The sequence below is a fragment of the Oncorhynchus keta genome, chromosome 20 (assembly GCF_023373465.1).
Source record: "Oncorhynchus keta strain PuntledgeMale-10-30-2019 chromosome 20, Oket_V2, whole genome shotgun sequence".
Taxonomy (NCBI): Eukaryota; Metazoa; Chordata; class Actinopteri; order Salmoniformes; family Salmonidae; genus Oncorhynchus; species Oncorhynchus keta.
The window spans coordinates 16,781,097-16,801,612 of NC_068440.1; the positions used below are offsets into that span (position 1 = coordinate 16,781,097).

Below are 20,516 nucleotides of genomic sequence, written 5' to 3' on the forward strand. Positions count from 1 at the left end.
TGACATAATTTGAGTCAATTGGAGGTGTACCTGTGGATGTATTTCAAGGCCTACCTTCAAACTAAGTACCCCTTTGCTTGACATCTTGTGAAAATCAAAATAAATCAGCTAAGACTTTAGAAAAGAAAATTGGAGACCTCCATAAGTCTGGTTCATCCTTGGGAGCAATTTCCAAACACCTGAAGGTACCACGTTCATTTGTACCAACCATAGTACATAAATATAAACACCATGGGACCACACAGCAGTCATACCACTCAGGAAGGAGACGCATTCGGTCTCCTAGAGATGAACGTACTTTTGTGCGAAAAGGGCAAATCAATCCCAGAACAGCAGTAAAGGACCTTGTGAAGATGCTGGAGGAAACAGGTACAAAAGTATCTATATCCACAGTAAAACGAGTCCTATATCGACATAACCTGAAAGGCCGATCAGCAAGGAAAAAGCCACTGCTCCAAAACCGCCATAAAAAAAGCCAGACTAAGGTTTGCAACTGCACATGGGGACAAAAATTGTACTTTTTGGAGAAATGTCCAAAAAATAACTGTTTGGCCATAATGACCATCGTTATGTTTGGAGGAAAAAGGGGGAGGCTTGCAAGCCGAAGAACACCATCCCAACTGTGAAGCATGGGGGTGGCAGCATCGTGTTGTGGGTTTCGTAGCTGCAGGAGGGACTGGTGCACTTCACAAAATAGATGGCATCATGAGGCATGATATCAGTCGGGAAGTTAAAGCTTGGTCGCAAATGGGTCTTCCAAATGGACAATGACCACAAGCATACTTCCAAAATGGCTTAAGGACAACAAAGTCAAGGTATTGGAGTGGCCATCACAAATCCCTGACCTCAATCCTATAGAACATTTGTGGGCAGAACTGAAAAAGTGTGTGCGAGCAAGGAGGCCTACAAACCTGACTCAGTTACACCAGCTCTGTCAGGAGGAATGGGACAAAATTTACACCAACTTATTGTGGGAAGCGTGTGGAAGGCTACCAGAAACGTTTGACCCAAGTTAAACAATTTGAAGGCAATGCTACCAAATACTAACTGAGTGTATGTGAACTTCTGACCCACTGGGAATGTGGTGAAAGAAATAAAAGCTGAAATAAATCTCTCCCTACTAGTGACATTTCACATTCTTAAAATGAAATGGTGATCCTAACTGAACTAAGACATTAAACGTCAGGAATTGTGGAAAAACTGAGTTTAAATGCATTTGGCTAAGGTGCATGTAAACTTCCGACTTCAACTGTAGTCTTAGTGGAATTATGTGAATAAACCTATTGAAGCTCAATATAATATACACTCAATCACTAGTTTTAGGTACACAACTCTGTTCACTAAAATGATTTACACCTACAGACAGTGAGTCACCACGGCACCGTGGCTTGCTATATAAAGCAGGCAGACAGGCATCCAGTTACTGTTTGATTGAACGTTAGAATGGGCAAAACAAGTGACCTGGGCAACTTGGAGCATGGTATGATCGTCGGTGCCAGGCGCGCCAGTTCCAGTATCTCAGAACTGACTGCCACCCTGGGCTTTTCAAGCACAACAATGTCTAGGGTTGACCGAGAATGATGTGGCAAACAAAAACATCCAGTCAGTGGCAGTCCTGTGGTTACCGAGAATGATGTGGCAAACAAAAACATCCAGTCAGTGGCAGTCCTGTGGTTACCGAGAATGATGTGGCAAACAAAAACATCCAGTCAGTGGCAGTCCTGTGGTTACCGAGAATGATGTGGCAAACAAAAACATCCAGTCAGTGGCAGTCCGGGCTACTGCAGCAGATGACCACACCGGGCTCCACTCCTATCAGCTAAAAACAATAAGCTGCTCCAGTGGGCACGCCATTATCAACACTAGACAATTGATGAGAGGAACACCTGAAACTAGATGGGTGAACTTAATAAACTGGCTACTGAGTGTATATGAATAATAATAATAATAATAATAATAATAATAAATGGCCATTGAGCAGATGCTTTTATCCAAAATAACTTAGTCATGCTTGAATCTTTTTTTTTATTTTTTACGTATGGCCTGGTCTCGGGAATTGAACCCACTACCCTGGCGTTACAAGTGACATGCTCTACCAACTGAGCTACAAAGGTCCACCATAACCAATGAATGATTTACAGACTAGTTGGCTGTGGGAATGTGCAGTTTGTTGACACTTTCCTAAACCATTCAGTTACAGGTGTCACAATTCTTGGAACGATAACGTACTTGACACTTGTTCAAACCTGTCAATGTTTCAAACAGTGCTATTTTGAATACAGAGTGTAACCTATAAAGTAGCCAACTGTTTACTGCTCTGAACGTAGTAGTCAGTGTGTGAATGTCTACAGTGAATGACCTTGACTTAAAAATAAAAAAAGATTGAGTGTGCGTCTTTTCAAATCTGACACTACTCGATTCAAAAACCTGTTTGCCTCTGTTGAGCCACAGTGCAGAACACAGTAGCTCCCTCTAGAGGTAAATACAAGACACTGAGCCCTCGCTCAAGAGGAAATGACAGGCAGGAATGTTAGGAATGCGAGGCTATAGGTCAGCTTTTTGATACAACGTCCTAATCTGGGAACCATAGCTGGCTGTCAGCTGGTCCCTACATGGATCCATACCGGCCTTATTGAATTTATCAAAGGAATATCTGTGATAGCAAAAACGTTTATTTGTTTGAGCTGAATAAAAATAGGCTAGTGCATGACTCAACACAATACAAATTCCATAATACTGATGAATCATCATCAAGTCACACACAATACAGGAGTCAAGGGCAAGAGAATGTTCTTATTGCTTACATGACTATACAAATAGATTGAATTACTGCCACTGACCATGTCACTCCAGTAACTGCCAAAACTTCCACCACTGATATCAAAGGCCCCATCAGAGCCATGTACAGCTCTGGGCACTATGATGGGGAAGGAATCAGTCCGGTTTAAACACCTCTGTTAAAAACTGTTTAAGAGACAGGGAGGAAATCAAATCAGTCAGGTGTATTTATACTGAGCTGGGCCACTAGGACAGCCAGGGTCAGAAAGCCAGCCAGGGTCAGAGTTGAGTAGATCTGGCCTTCTATTCTGTCCTAGCTGGTGACTGTGTGTCTGTTCCTCTAAGCCTAATAGTGGCAGGTAGCCTAGCAACCCAACGGTCGCTGGTTCGAATACCCGAGCCGACAAGGTGGGTATAAGTCACTTAAGCCCAATTTGCTCCAGGGGTGCCGTAGTACTTTGGCTGACCCTGTAAAACAACACATTTCACTGCATTGTGAAAACATATTTATTTGTTTTTGTGTGTTGGTCAACCAGGACACTGCCCTGACCTGTCCAGAACTGCACCAGACCAGCCACCACGTCTTTCACTGCCTGGCTTAGGAAGATCAGAGGCCACACATACAGCGCCTATCAAAATATCTCGGGCAGCTTAAAGTACAAACAATCACAACGCTCCCCCATTCAGTTGTCAAGTTCAGTCTTTTAGACTCTGCTTGATAAAACTGCCTCACAAATAACTTTGACATTGTTCACCAGTTTCAAACAAATAATTTAAAAAACAATCGAACACAAGCACAGAACAGAAGAAATCACAAACAGAAACAGCATTTTACTCACATCGTACAGCCATTGCTAGGCCTTTCAGAGATCAATAGACATAGAATACATCCAACGATAGAACACAACCGATCGGTCTGCGACAGGGAGACACTAACGAGACTGTACTTGATACTGTCTCCTCTTCCATGGACTCACATGGAGGTCCTTCCGCAGTTGAAATTAGAGACTACAGCCAAGGCCGCGTGGGGCTGGTAAATAAACACTGAGCTGCTTCCTAACCTTTACAAGTGTGTCCTCTGCTGGGAGAAAGGCCCAACCAGATAGCCCCTGTCAACAGAGCCATGCGTCATGCTGCACCCAACCCCTAACGGATAGGACAGGCTAGTATCGCTTACCCAGCACAGGCAACTTCGCACTTTACACTGTTGGTGTTGACTCCCCACTTTCGGCTTTCCTCATACCATTCCTGATGGTAATCTCCAAAGCACACCACAGTAGCATGCAACACTTATAACATCTAGCTAGGTTAGAACTCTTGTGTGTGGGTTTTCAGATGTTTTGACTGAGGGCAAAAGCTAAGACCACCACAAACAAAATCTAACTTTTCCTAGACAATAAGAGCCAAGCCATTCAAACAGTAAAATGCATGCCACACTACTACAGCTAGGCTAAATCCATTTTCATAAATCAGTAGGCCAGGATAGAATTTAGGCCTGAATTGAAATGATACTTTTCTTACCACGATTTTCCATCACAGTCCAAAGGCCAGTAGTCAGCAGCTCCTGAGTCAGACAAAAAAAGAAGCAGAACAAATGAGGAAGTAGAACGACTAGATTAAAATATACAGACAAAATAAATGACATGGCCTAATGAGACATTTGTTTGACCTAGCCACCCTCATCCTGCATGACTGTGGTCAGAGGTCCTTATACCTCAGATAAGAGCTTGTGTGTAAAAAGAGTAATTCACACCACATCAGATCATCTTTCAAGCTGTCATTCAGTCTGTAAGAGGAGGAGAGGAGCCACAGAGTATTAAAGTGGTGCTTACCTCATCTCCCCAACAGACACCAGACAGGCTGCAAAGCCAGGAAGGAGCAGTTTAGTTACTGTAAAATTAATAACTAGTCTAATATACAGTACCAGTCAAAATGTTGGACACACCTACTCATTCAAGGGCTTCTGTATTTTTACTATTTTCAACATAGTAAAGTTTCTTCAAAGTAGCCACCCTTTGCCTCGACAGCTAAGCACATTCTTGGCATTCTCTCAACCAGCTTCATGAGGTAGTCACCTAGAACGCATTTAAATTAACAGGTTGGCCTTGTTAAAAGTTCATTTGTGGAATTTCTTTCCTTCTTAATGTGTTTGAGCCAAACAGTTGTGTTGTGACAAGGTATACAGAAGAAAGCCCTATTTGGTAAAAGACCAAGTCCATATTATGGCAAAGAACAGCTCAAATAAGCTAAGAGTAAGAACAGTCCATCCATACTTTGACTGACATGAAAGGTCAGTCAAGCCAGAACATTTCAACAACTTCGAAAGTGTCTTCAAGTGCAGTCAAAAACAATCAGGCGCTATGGTGAAACTGGCCACAGGAAAGGAAGACCCAGAGTTACCTCTGCTACAGAGGATAAGTTCATTGGAGTTACCAGCCTCAGAAATTGCAGCCCAAATAAAAGCTTCAGAGTTCAACTAACAGACATCTCAACATCAACTGTTCAGAGGAGACTGCGTGATTCAGGCCTTCATGGTCAAATTGCTGCAAAGAAACCACCACTAAAAGGACACCAGCAAGAAGAAGAGACTTGCTTGGGCCAAGAAACACAAGCAATGGACATTAGACCGGTGGAAATCTGTCCATTGGACTGATAAATCCAAATGTGAGATTTTTGGTTCCTACCACTGGGTCTTTGTGAGAAGCAGAGTAGGTGAACGCATTATCTCCGCATGAGTGGTTACCACTGTGAAGCATGGAGGAGGTGGTGTGATTTGTGGGGGGTGCTTTCCTGGGGACACTGTCAGTGACTTATTTAGAATTCAAGGCACACTTAACCACCATGGCTACCACAACATTCTGTAGCAATACAGCATCCCATCTGGTTTGGGCTTAGTAGGATTATTATTTATTTTCAACAGGACAATGACCCAACACACCTCCAGGCTGTGTAAGGGTTATTCGATCAAGAAGGAGAGTGATTGAGTGCTGAATCACCTGACCTCAACCCAATTGAGAATGTTTGGGAAGAGTTGGACCGCTGAGTGAAGGAAAAGCAGTCAACATGTGCTCAGCATATGTGGGAACTCCATCAAAACTGTTGGAAAAGCATTCCAGGTGAAGCTGGTTGAGAGAATGCCAAGTGTGGAAAGCTGTCGTGAAGGCAAAGTGGCCACTTTGAAGAATCTCAAATATAAAACGTATTTGATTTGTTTAACACTTTTGGTTACTACATGATTCCATGTGTTATTTCAAAGTTTGTCCTCACTATTATTCTACAATGTAGAAAATAGTAAAAATAAATAGAAACCCTTGAATAAGTAGCTAAGAAATCAATCTCTCACCTTCCCTAGTTATTAACATGGCCCTTGATCCTCAGTTAGCTGGCAGTGCAACCAACTTGTGGTGCTCACTGTGTTATGGACTCTGGTCACACACACAAGACAGGAGGAAATCGATGTTGAGCTTTCCACTCGACATCGAAACACACCTCAGATTAAAATGTAGGACTCTGGGCATACGGGATAGTAGCAAATCAATGTAGTGTTCCACAAGCTTGTCCAGACTCAGATTGGCTCAGTGTAAATGATCAGAGAGCGGATGGAAGTGAAAGAGGATGACTTCTAAAAAGACTAGCTTGAGCTAGCAGCTGTGACATAATTGTGCATTAGTCAGCCTAGCCACGAGTCAGACAGGTGACGCTCGGCCAAGTCAAAACTAATTTCATTACACTGGCAAAATGTAAACACCTGTCGCTATCAAGCAATTACTTTCTGTCTGAGACAGATCTGAAGTTTGTGGCCATATGAAAGAGACCCAGGTGATGGAGGAACGAACCAATGTCATGTGAATTGTCTGGGTTTTAAACTAAAATGTTGCTAACCCAGCCAAAAGCAGTCAGTTGACTTGTTGATGTGCTTCAGGCTTTTAGAGAACAGATCCAAGCAGTGTTGCATCACAGGTCCACAGTTATGTTAGCCAATTACAACCAGCTGATTTACAACCATAATCAATTACACCCACAGTACCAGCTGCACAGCTTCTGGTTATTAACAACAACATGTGTGGAGGCAATATCACGTAGGGTTTCTTTTAGAGTTGACCCCATTTTCTTCCTTTTTCTTGATCTCATTATTATTATGACCATCATCATTATAACAATAAATAATGTCATTATCATTAGCAGGCTTAGTATGGCAGCCTTGTATAACCACCATCGAGCTGTAGGCCTAAGAGCGCATCCTGTTGAGCTGTCTTAATACCGTAACTTACCGAGGCCTATATGTCAATATACAGTGCCTTTGCGAAAGTATTCGGCCCCCTTGAACTTTGCGACCTTTTGCCACATTTCAGGTTTCAAACAAAGATATAAAACTGTATTTTTCTGTGAAGAATGAACAACAAGTGGGACACAATCATGAAGTGGAACGACATTTATTGGATATTTCAAGCTTTTTTAACAAATCAAAAACGGAAAAATTGGGCGTGCAAAATTATTCAGCCCCCTTAAGTTAATACTTTGTAGCGCCACCTTTTGCTGCGATTACAGCTGTAAGTCGCTTGGGGTATGTATCAGTTTTGCACATCGAGAGACTGAAATTTTTCCCCATTCCTCCTTGCAAAACGGCTCGAACTCAGTGAGGTTGGATGGAGAGGATTTGTGAAGAGCCGTTTTCAGTTCTTTCCACAGATTCTCGATTGGATTCAGGTCTGGACTTTGACTTTGCCAATCTAACACCTGGATATGTTTATTTTTGAACCATTCCATTGTAGATTTTGCTTTATGTTTTGGATCATTGTCTTGTTGGAAGACAAATCTCCGTCCCAGTCTCAGGTCTTTTGCAGACTCCATCAGGTTGTCTTCCAGAATGGTCCTGTATTTGGCTCCATCCATCTTCCCATAAATTTTAACCATCTTCCCTGTCCCTGCTGAAGAAAAGCAGGCCCAAACCATGATGCTGCCACCACCATGTTTGACAGTGGGGATGGTGTGTTCAGGGTGATGAGCTGTGTTGCTTTTACGCCAAACATAACGTTTTGCATTGTTGCCAAAAAGTTCAATTTTGGTTTCATCTGACCAGAGCACCTTCTTCCACATGTTTGGTGTGTCTCCCAGGTGGCTTGTGGCAAACTTTAAACAACACTTATGGATATCTTTAAGAAATGGCTTTCTTCTTGCCACTCTTCCATAAAGGCCAGATTTGTGCAATATACGACTGATTGTTGTCCTATGGACAGTGTCCCACCTCAGCTGTAGATCTCTGCAGTTCATCCAGAGTGATCATCGGCCTCTTGGCTGCATCTCTGATCAGTCTTCTTCTTGTATGAGCTGAAAGTTTAGCGGGACGGCCAGGTCTTGGTAGATTTGCAGTGGTCTGATACTCCTTCCATTTCAATATTATCGCTTGCACAGTGCTCCTTGGGATGTTTAAAGCTTGGGAAATCTTTTTGTATCCAAATCCGGCTTTAAACTTCTTCACAACAGTATCTCGGACCTGCCTGGTGTGTTCCTTGTTCTTCATGATGCTCTCTGCGCTTTTAACGGACCTCTGAGACTATCACAGTGCAGGTGCATTTATACGGAGACTTGATTACACACAGGTGGATTGTATTTATCATCATTAGTCATTTAGGTCAACATTGGATCATTCAGAGATCCTCACTGAACTTCTGGAGAGAGTTTGCTGCACTGAAAGTAAAGGGGCTGAATAATTTTGCACGCCCAATTTTTCCGTTTTTGATTTGTTAAAAAAGTTTGAAATATCCAATAAATGTCGTTCCACTTCATGATTCCACTTCATGAATCCCACTTGTTGTTGATTCTTCACAAAAAAATAGTTTTATCTTTATTTTTGAAGCCTGAAATGTGGCAAAAGGTCGCAAAGTTCAAGGGGGCCGAATACTTTCGCAAGGCACTGTATTACTGTACCAATCATTAATTTGTTCAAGTTCACAGCATAGGAGTCATTCATGATTCGAAATGCAATTTTATTTTTAAAATGAAATAAAGGGAGCCTTGAGTAATTACCCTAAAATATTCATCTGTTCCATGTCGGCAATTGCATTCACGTATGCATGCGGCTGTTTTTAGTCTTTGCTATAATAATGGCTTTACAAAAAAAGTATGCTTATAATATATTTGTTGTTTATACTGTTGCTAATGGTCAGAAGAAAATGTATTGTATTGTAACAGCACCTGTTTGGCACACAATATGAACGCAGAGCTTCTTACGTTCCTTTATGATGATCTCCTGCAGTTCAGTCAAACGTCATCCACTCATCTGTCTTTCCCTCCTGAGCAACCAGTAAACATTCCCCTTTTAGGTTATTTTTCCTGTCATCCGCATCCATTTTGCTGACATGCATTACAGTGTTCGGAGTTTCTTATAAACAACTTATTGATGCGATTATGATAAGCATAGGCGATTATGATAAGCATAGGTAAGCCCCATGTGCATGTGATGGATACATGTGTCAGGTGAAGAGAGCAGGGGTTGAATAGGGATTTTTTTTTTTTGTTGCTCTAACCAGGTTTCCATCAAACATTTTATTTGAGTGACATGTAAGAAATGTCATCACCGGCCTGATGGAGAAAAAAAAAAAATTTGCTCAACTTTCCAAATGTCGACAAAACTAAATACAAGGTGGGTTATTTTTGTGTCGTGCCAATACCAGTGTGGTTTCCCTTTGTTTAATTGACCGGTTCTTGCCATAAAATGGAGTCGGTCTTTTAGCAAATAGGGCTGTTATGTATACCAACCCTACCTCGTTACAACAACTGATTGGCTCAAACGCATTAAGGAAAGAAATACATTCCAGAAATTAACAAGGCACACCTGTTAATTTAAATGCATTCCAGGTGACTAACTCATGAAGCTGGTTGAGAGAATGCCAAGAGTGTGGAAAGCTGTCATCAAGGCAAAGAGTGGCTACTTTGAGGAATGTCAAATATATTTTGAATGGTTAAACACTTCTTTGGTTACTACATGACTTCATGTGTGTTATTTCATAGTTTTGATGTCTTCACTATTATTCTACAATGTAGAAAATAATAAAAATTAAGAAAAACCCTTGAATGAGTAGGTGTGTCCAAACTGTTGACTGGTACTGTACACGGGTAAAAAAGTTCCACCAATCGACTGGTCAAAAGAACAAATGACTCAGTCAACAAATATACATGTTTTACTTCGGGAAAGACCTAGTTTCTTTACTACTAAGCTATAACCTACTACATGACACAAACAATATTTTAGCAAAACACCCGTTAGTTATTTTCTATTCTGGACAATAGGACAAGACAAGCGCAGCCAATGACTTATTGTATTAAATGGAAGCCTACTGTCTGTATATGTGGCCCACAGGAACAATCACCTCTTCAAGAGATCAGGTACTTTTCCTGTAATCACAACTAAGGACAGCTTTAGTGGGTATCCAGGGAGGCTTAGAGCTGCTCTTTGAACTGAGAGACAGTTAGTGGGAGTGTTTGTTCGTTGAGGCAGACGCACCCAGACCCAGGGCTGGATCAGGATCTGACAAAGTTGATCACCACAAAGGGCCGATCGCCACTGAGTTGAACGGTCACCGCAGCAACAAAGAATGCTGTGGTCGCCTAGCTTGTGATTTGATTGGCCGTGTGGAGTAGGTGTGGCCCTGGCCTATCGTTGCAGAAAATGGGCGGGCGGTTTGTGGTAGGTACAGTATCGGCCCTTTGCTGCACTTTGGAATGTAGTAGTCCCTGACCGAAGTCCACTGACCAAAACAAACATTCCCTCCCTGCTGCTCATGTGACCAACCCGAGCAGAAAAAAGGGCTGCGTTCATCTTGGTGCAATGTTATGAAACGTCCAGGTAGAAATATGTCACGTAGAACAAACATGCCTCCCTGAAATGTAGAATAAGGCTCTATTTATGCCATTTCTATTTTCATCAACATTCACCTTGTGAAAATGGCCCAGAGCTCAAACAGGAAGTCAAGTCTTTGACCTACATATCAATCAGAAGGTAACACCCCTGGCAAGGTGCCCAGTGAGCATGACTGGGGCCGACAGCTAGGTAACTTACTCAATTCAGAAGGCCATAGGCCTTGTAACATCCCCAGTCAGTAGTAGTGTCTGGGATTCTTTACCCAGCCAAACCAATGCAGCCTATTATATAAATTGACGAGGAAGTTTTAAAAAAGAGACAGCTGTGACAGGCATGAAGACAAAATTGACAACCATCAGAAAACACATGCACGCAGCCTGTCCATAGCCTAATGGTCAGCTGTTGATCCATTTTAGGAAAACAATGGGTGGTTTTGTTGACATTACATTTCCATTTGAGTGGCTTATCTAAATATGTGCAACACACTTATTGATAAGGGTAAACGCCAGCAGATATTTTCCTCTGTCTGTCAGGGTTGTCTATAGCACAGGTGGTCAAGGTCTGGCCTAGAAGATATAGGCTAATATATAGGCTATACAAATGATGCATTCATATATTAACTTCTAACTTACACATCTGTCTTCTTCACTGCTCCATTCCTGTGCAAATCACAGATCTCTGCTGCCAATTCCACTGGCCTCTCTTCCCTCTCTCTCTAGCGCTTGAACGAGTAACTTATATATAGACAATGAGCAGCAATATAGTTTGAAACTTATTTCAAGCTATATTTTTTTTTAACTAATAGGTCTAGCCCTATTCGAGGAGAGAATCATCGATCGAACCTCTTGCGTTGGCAATGAACTGGTGGGGAAGTTTAAATAGTGAGAGCAACGTGTAGCCTAGCACTGGGGTAATGAGACCACATTGGCTAAATTGATACCTTGCTTCACTGATGCAATGCAAATGTAAAAAACAACAGGCAGAGAGAAATTAATTCACACAATGTACCCACCGACATGTCAGTGGCAGTGTCTGAGATCATTTCTATCGGCCAACATATTTTCACATGTGAAAAGACGCAAAACCCTAACCTGTTCCGAATAAATAATTGACAGACTGTGGCAGGACGATATTTCACAATTGGTGTGAATGGGGTAATAAACAAGAAGTGCGTGTATGTTTTTTTTCCTCCTAATTATTCAGAAGAAAATAACAGATTTGGTGAGAAAGGGCCTTTTCTGAAAATAGGCCTTTTACTAGATTAAATCATTCTTATTAAAATAGATACAGACAGGCTACTTTAGGAAACTTCCTGAATGGACATCTAGGCCTATAGAGAGAATCAGCCAACTCACACTCCCGTAAAAGGACCCGTCAATCAAAGCCATCAGCGTATGTCGGACACAAGCAAATATTTATAATTTCCTTAAAAAAGGTATTAAAAAACCTGGCCCTACCTTAGCCTACTTTCAGAAAGCCTATAAGATAATGAATTGACAAGGAAAGTATGAAGGGGAGAGAGACGGCTATGCAACAGTATGACATTGACAATCATTAAAATAGAAACAAATACACACAACATGTCCATAGCCTATTTATCAGCATTAGTCTATAAATTACAGTTTCGTATCAAATGAAACCATGCCAGGTTGGAGAGGATTGGCGCCTTGTCCATTTGACAACATTAGTGGCCTCAGCCATAACAACCTTGTCGACTGCTGTTGAATAGTTAATGAATAGTCAGACACATCCAACCGGTTTGAAAACACCAATTTATTCACTAGCAAGCAATGGAAATGTGCATTGTATTAAAAGTTTACACATCCTATATGCTGGCGCTTCTACACCCACGCACAACTAGCGATTTAGCTGAACGAGCATCAGACAGATGGAAAGAAGAGATTAAGTTTCCATAACTGCTTATAAATCATTAGTAAACAATCCCGCTATTAGGTGAAGTTTAACTACAAGAAAATAAAGTTTATGCAAAAAAACAAAAAAATGTAGGCCTATTTAAACAACTTTGACAGTTATTAGTCGCTCTGGATAAGAGCGTCTGCTAAATGACTTAAATGTAAATGTAAATGTAAATGGTGGTCTCCATCCATAACCATCAGTTACACTCATTCAATTACAGTCACAGCCCTAATCATGAAGAGTGACAACACCAAAAACACACTGCTTGAACTACTGAACCTGAACACTAATTTAGCCCAAATTAATCATTCATAGAACAGTCGGGCTAAGTTGTCCTGTTGCAGTTACAGCAATCTCACGCCTGGTCAGCTGTGCTCTGTCTAACCGGTTTGGAGACTAGTCCAGTGTTACTGTAGTGTACACAGACACACACGTGATGTCCTTCCTCTCAGCAGTAGCAGTGTCCGTCTGTATGCCACTCTGTACACCACTTAAATTAGCCCAACTAATCCCCACTGCCAGCCGGATCATCAGGCACTTGGTGGAACTAGACAGAGCCTGCAAAGTGTCTGCCTGGCCCTGGTTACTCTGCTTTTCCTATATTTAATGGGATAATCAGTAGGCTATTTATTTGTAGACCTACACTGAGTGAACAAAACATTAAGAACACCTGCTCTTTCCATGACATGGACTGACCAGGTGAAAGCTTTGATCCCTTATTGATGTCACTTGTTAAATCCACTTCAAATCAGTGTAGATGAAGGGGAGGAGACAGGTTAAAGAAGGATTTTAAGCCTTGAGACAATTGAGACATGGATTGTGTATGTGTGCCATTCAGAGGGTGAATGGGCAAGAAGAGATTCAAGTGCCTTTGAACAGGTTATGGTAGTAGGTGCCAGGCACACTGGTTTGTTTGAAGAACTGAAACACAGCTTTCATGCTCAACAGCTTCCAGTGTGTATCAAGAATGGTCCAATACCCAAAGGACATCCAGCCAACTTGACAACTGTGGGAAGCACTGGGGTCAACATGGCCAGCATCCCTGTGGAAGACTTGACAACTTTTTGAGTCCATGCCCGACAGATTGAAGCTGTTCTGAGGGCAAGGGGGAGGGATCCATAATACAACAGGTCCACACTTGAACAAGCAACAGATAGTTACACACACACACACACACACACACCCCTTTGTCTACAGCCATTTTACATTGCATCAAAGGGTAAGCGAGCAGAGCAGGTGACGACCTGTCTCTCTGTGCTTACTGGTATGTACTGGTATGTTTAGGTTGTTTGCAGAGTCCTCTCTTGCCTCAGGAAAGCAGAGAATTACACAGAAAGGAATAAAGTAACACAGGAAGCCAGATTTCCAGGTTTGGTAAAGTGATCAGAGTATTGTATGTACTTTCACTGTGTGGGTGCTCCCTTGACTGTGCGAATTACATACATACCTAGCTTGCATGGGTGGCAGGTAGCCTAGCGGTTAGAGCACTGGGCAAGTTAATGAAAGGTCGCTAGTTTGAGTCCCTGAGCAGACCAGGTGATCTGTTGATTTGCCCTTGAGCAAAAGCACCTAAACATAATTGCGTCAGGGTTGCCGTTGATAATGCCAGACCCTGGCCGTGACCCAACTGTCCGAGGGCGTCTCAGGAGTAGTTGGGATATGCAAAAAACACATTTCCAACTCACACATACGTATAATACACACTTGTGGGAGATGGGACAAATATAAGCACCTGCCAAATTATTAATGTATTACTTATTAGGCTATAGATTAGTAATGCATGAACTGTAGGAGGGCAATAACTGCATAAGGCTAAAAATACCTACATAAAATGCCTTCTGGTGCTAAATCAGCTGCTCTCCACTTTAATTGTGTGATAGCTTTCAGAAAAATTGTAGAGAGCGACAACCAGTGCAGCCTGTTCTGTACTCCCTGACATCTTATTAACGGCTTGTTCCTAGAGCAGAGTAAAGCATATTGCTGGGTGGGCACAATCACCCATTGTGTCAAGTTAATTCTGCAGCACTGGCCAGCACTGGCCATGTCCACACACAGAGTTGGGGGGGGGGTGATTGCTCTATAGGTCTGAAACAATAATAAAACACATATCACTAACTTTCCATTTCAAACAATTATTAACTAAATTAAGGCCTATTATAAGGTAGCCTTGATGTGATGGATGACAGACACTAAATTGGAAAGCGAAGACCTCAGTAATTTTCTGTCCCGAAAAATTACATTCCAATCTCTTCCCTAAAACCATGGACTTGAACCCAGACTTGACTTCCATCACCTTTTGCAGGGCAGTGTTAAAGCAGGCTATAGAAACAGAGCCTTACCTTTAAAACGACCCACAATATGATAGAACTGTAGTAAAACAATCCCTTTCTTTCATCTTCTCTCTAGAAGAACCTGACAAGTCAGACAAACCTTGAGGTATCCTGTGCTACAGAGCTTTTTCCAACCTCCAATCAGCACTGAAGGCAGTGGACACTTGTTGGAACACGCAGAAAATGAATGCAATGGAATGCCTGAGAAGTATTTGCTCCTCTCTATTTTTTGGAAACTAAAACGCCCAGTGACATGATTTACATTGTTACACACTTGTTTCAAATCACAAGCATAATGAAACCAGAGAGATGAAACTGAACTAGGCATAGGCTTATTAAACTTGAGAGACTAATAAGAATGCTGCTGAATGAGACATTGCTCAAGTTGCAAGTACTTATAAAACAGTGAAACTAAATTGTAGTTCATCCAGATGGGGCTTATGAAAAAGAGCCTATATTCAAGGGCTACTGTATGCTTCTTCCCGCAACGAGCCATTGTTACATATGTCTTGTAGCGGAAGGTTCCGTAGCCTGGCATCCATGATCAACCTAGCCTATTCTGTTTCACCAAAATAACTGTTTCCCGTCAACAGAGGCATATCCAATAATTCTACGACGGCCCTAAAAGAACTTGAATGGACTCTATGTAAACCATATATCCTGAGGCTGCATTTATTGATGTATTGGAGCTGGGGATTTTAACGAAGCTAATCTGAGAACAAGCCTTCCTAAATTCTATCAGAATATCGAATGCGCGACACCAGCTGGTAGCATTCTGGACCATTGCTACTCTAACTTCCGCGATGCATACAAAGCCCTCCCCCGCCCTCCTTTCAGCAAATCTGACCATGACTCCATTTAGTTGCTCCCAGCCCGTAGACAGAAACTAAAACAGGAAACGTCCGTGGTCTAGCCAACGGTGGTCTGACCAATCGGATTCCCCATTTCAAGATTGCTTTGATCACGTGGACTGGGATATGTTCCGAGTAGCCACAGACAACAACATTGACATATACTCTGACCAGGTGAGTGAGTTTATTAGCAAGTGCATCAGTGATGTTGTACCCACTGTGATCATTAAAAACCGTCTCTAACCAGAAACTGCGGTGAGATGGCAGCATTTGCGCAAAACTGAAAGCATGAACCACCACGTTTAATCATGGCAAGACGACTGGAAACATGACCAAATACAAACAGTGTAGCCATTCCCTCCGCAATCAAACAAGCTAAGCGTCAGTATAGAGACAAAGTAGAGCTGCAATTCAACAGCTCAAACACAAGATGTATGTGGCAGGATCTGCAGTCAATCACAGATTACAAAAAGAAAACCAGCCCTGTCGCGGACATCAACGTCTTGCTCCAAGACAAATTAAACAACGTCCTTGCTTGCTTAGAGGACAACACAGTGCTACTGACATGGCCCGCTACCAAAGCATGTGGGCTCTCCTTCACCATGGCCAATGCGAGTAAAACATTTAAACATGTTAACCCTCGCAAGGCTGCTGGGCCAGAGGGCATCCCTAGCCGCATCCTCAGAGCATTCGCAGACCAGCTGGCTGGCGTTTACAGACATATTCAATCAATCAATCCTTATCCCAGTTTGCTGGGCCCACATGCTTCAAGATAGCCACCATTGTTCCTGTTCCCAAGAAAGCTAAGGTAACTGAACTAAATGACTATGGCCCCGTAGCACTCACTTCTGTCATCATGAAGTGCTTTGAGAGACAAGTCAAGGATCATATCACCTCCACCCTACCTGATACCCAAGACCCATTCCAATTTGCTTACATCCCCCACAAAAAGTCCAGATGACACAATCACCATCACACTGCCTTATCCCATCTGGTCAAGAGGTATACCGACGTAAGAATGCTGTTCATTGACTACAGCTCAGCATGTAATAGCATAGTACCCTCCAAACTCGTCATTAAGCTCGAGACCGCAGGTCTCGACCCCGCCCTGTGCAACTGGGTCCTGGACTTTGACGGGCCTCCCCCAGGTGGTGAGGGTAGGAAAATACATCTCCACCCCACTGATCCTCAACACTAGGAGCCCACAAGGGTGTGTTCTCAGCCCTCTCCTGTACTCCCTGTTCACCCAAGACTGCGTGGCCATGCACGCCTCCAACTCAATCATCAAGTTTGCAGACAACACTACAGTGGTAGGCTTGATTACCAACAATGATGAGAAGGCCTGCAGGGAGAAAGTGAGGGCCCTCGGGAGTGTGGAGTCAGGAAAATAACCTCTCACTCAACGTCAACAAAACGAGATTTCAGGAAACAGCAGAGGGAGCACCCCACTATCCACATCGACGGGACAACCTCAGGAGGCTGAAGAAATTTGGCTTGTCACCTAAAACACTCAAATTTTTGCAGATGCACAGTCGAGAGCATCCTGTCGGGCTGTATCACCACCTGGTACAGCAACTGCTCCGCCTACAACCGCAAGGCTCTCCAGAGGGTAGTGCGGTCTGCATAACGCATCACCGGGGGCAAACTACCTGCCCTCCAGGACACCTACAGCACCCAATGTCACAGGAAAGACAAAAATATCATCAAGGACAACAACCACCCGGGCCACTGCCTGTTCACCCCGCTATCATCCAGAAGACTATGTCAGTACATGTCCATCAAAGCTGGGACCGAGAGACTGAAAAACAGCTTCTATCTCAAGGCCATCAGACTGTTAAACAGCCACCACTAACACAGAGTGGCTGCTGTCAACATAGACTCAAATCTCTGGCCACCTTAATACATTTAATAAATGTATTTAACAAATGTATCACTATGCACTTTAAATAGCACCACTTTAATAACGTCTACATATTCTACATTACTCATATGTAAATACTGTATTCTATACCATCTACTGCATGTTGCCTGCATCAGCCATCGCCATCCACATATTTACCTATTCGTATTCATCCCCTTACACTTGACCATGTGTATGTGACCAATACCATTTAATTTGATAAGTGGGACAATAGTATAGGTTGATCAAGGATGCTAAGCTACGGAGTCGTCCGCAACGAGCAATCTGGAAACAATGGCTTGTTACTGGACGAAGCAAGGTTACTGTATGTTTTTTTTGCTGACACAAAGTCCTGAAAACAATCAAACTGATGGCTTTACTAGACAAAATAGATCTAGCCTATTTAAAAACGCCTTGCTGGTACTTTTGCGTGTGTCTGCTGAACTGCTTTTAGGCCTATTCGATGGCATACAGATGGAAACGTAGTCTGAAATTGTGGTTAAACTCAAAGTATACTTCAATTACCTTGAATTCTGTCCACAATATTGTTTTTCTGGCACTTGGCATTACACTGACTGTATCACCAAACAGAAATAACTAATGTGCCAACTAAATAACGTACCATCAATTTAACCAACATTTTGCCGACTAAATACTATGTCATGTAACGTTATAGTGGCACAAAAGAATAGCCAAACGTCTTATGGAATATGGGGGTGTGCACTGCACCTGACCTGCCTGGATAGCTATCTAGTTGCACTAGCTTATCAGCTAACTAGCTGGTTAACTAAAATAGGAACATTTAGTGAGACGTAATAGATTTACTCGTAACTATAAAGTTAATGTCAACATTAGATAGCTTATTGATACCAAACAAGTGATGTGATAGACTTGCTACAGCACAGTACTCGAGTTTACAAGCACAATTGCTAACGTTAGCTTGCTCTAGGTAGCAACAGGTGGCTAGCTTTCAGAGTTCTGGCTAATTCATCACTAGTATAGTTATATATTCGCTAACCAGTTAACAACTTTAATGAACTAACAATGAACACAATACATGTACATTCTCACCGAGACAGTTGTGTATCTTGAGAAATAAGATATAATAGCGAACATTAGCTGCACTTACCTTTGAAAGCTGCTTCCTGCTTCGCTCGACTTTAAATCCCTTGTTAGCTGGCTACGTCGTTCAATCAACACAACTGAAGCCAGACGGAACTAGCTAAATTAACCAGCTAATTTAGCTACCAAAAGTACCAAAAGCTAGGCAACAACTATTATCAGGTTAGTATATTCTATACATTTTCATTTGTACATAGCTACACTGCTTAGATAAATATTAGCTTGCATAGCTAGCCAGCTAACAATTTGAAAACAGTGCTCAGAAATCGCTGTCGAAGGTGTTCGGAGATTAGTTCGCACAGGCGCACTGAAGGTGCAAAATGAAGCGCTCCACCTTTGCAATTACGTGAAATAACACATATGGAATCATGTAGTTACACAAAAAGTGTTAAACATGATTCCAGGTGTGTTATTTCATAGTGTTGATGTCTTCACTGTTATTCTACAATGTAGAAAATAGTACAATTAAGAAAAACTCTTGAATAAGTGGGTGTGTCTAAACTTTTGACTGGTACTGAACGTGTATTTCGGAGTGGGCTGGTTAAAAGCGGAAGGCAAATTTCGGTTGAACCTTGTGTGCAATTAACCGATCATGCTATGTTAATCTTATTGTGGTATGATTGCATTGTTGAAGTTACACAAATGCTCGCTGTGCTGCTGCAGGACTATGTCAAAAATGTGAGTATGCTGATCTCTGCTGGTCATTATGTCAAATTGCAGGGTAAAGGTAAGGCCACACCTTACTTGTGCTGCCAGGAGAGAGGGAGGGAGGTGAAAGAAAGAAAGCCCTGCTCAGGAGTAGTGTACTATATAGGGACTAGGGTGCCGTTTGGGATGTAAACATGGAGAGTATAAAGAGAGCGTAAAGACCTTTGTGCTATTTCACAAAAAGGCTTGGCTATTTATTATACAGCAACAAATGTATTTATTATACAGCAAAAAAAAAATACTGGTGTACAATCTGATATGTCTTACTCTCCAAAGAAAGAAGTGGCGTACATGTGTGTGACAGACGACATTGTGCTGCTAACATATTTGCTTCCTCCTCTGCCCCAATCCCCTAGGCTCGAACTAGTGACACACAACAAAGCCTATTCCCCCTCAGGAAATTAAAAAGATTTGGCATGGGTCCTCAGACCCTTAAAAGGTTCTATAGCTGCAACATGGAGAGCATCCTAACTGGTTGCATCACTGCCTTGTACAGCAACTGCTCAGCCTCTGACCACAAGGCACTACAGAGGCTAATGTGTGCGGCCCAGTACATCACTGGGACTAAGCTGCCTGCCATCCAGGACCTTTATATCAGACTCCAGCCACCCCAGTCATAGACTGTTCTCTCTGCTACCACATGGCTAGTCTAAGACCAAAATGCTTCTCAAAAGCTTTTACCCCCAAGTCATAAGACTCCTGAGCAGCTAATCAAATGGCTACCCGGGCTATGCATTGTGTGTGTGTAGATTGTACAGTCAACATGATAATTACAACCAATCAGGGAACAGAACCGAAAGCTGGACATAGAACAACAATTTTTGAGGAAAGGAAACATAACCGGGAACAAAAGCGATCTATAGTGTTCCGGAACAGAACCGTTTTTTTTATCTTGAGAACTGGTTAATAATGTTATTTTATGTTCCAAAAATTGTATATCAAATCTAGTATATAATTTTGTAATTCAGTGAAATTATGATGCTAGGAATAGCCTAACTGACCAATTAAACATGTTCTAATTGTTGAGGTAAAATAATGTGCTAAATCTA

The 20,516-nt window shown here is 42.2% G+C and overlaps 1 protein-coding gene across 7 annotated transcripts in view; it reads right to left on the minus strand.

The window, feature by feature from the left end:
- Positions 1–19,167, minus strand: part of LOC118398963 (phosphatase and actin regulator 4A-like) — a 56,932-nt gene extending 37,765 nt beyond the window's left edge. Inside the window, exons 1-3 of one of the 7 annotated variants that reach the window (XM_052472180.1) lie at positions 18,767–19,161; positions 4,611–4,638; positions 4,300–4,342 (exon numbers count right to left, since the gene is read on the minus strand). In XM_052472180.1, coding sequence (XP_052328140.1) covers positions 4,300–4,312 — 13 coding nt within the window. In that variant the 5' untranslated portion in view covers positions 4,313–4,342; positions 4,611–4,638; positions 18,767–19,161. Of the gene's footprint in view, positions 1–3,617; positions 3,784–4,299; positions 4,343–4,610; positions 4,639–10,116; positions 10,235–14,895; positions 14,988–18,766 lie in introns of those variants that run through there. The other 6 variants (XM_052472177.1, XM_052472174.1, XM_052472176.1 and 3 more) reach the window with 6 other exon arrangements.
- Between the last annotated feature and the right edge of the window lie 1,349 nt (positions 19,168–20,516).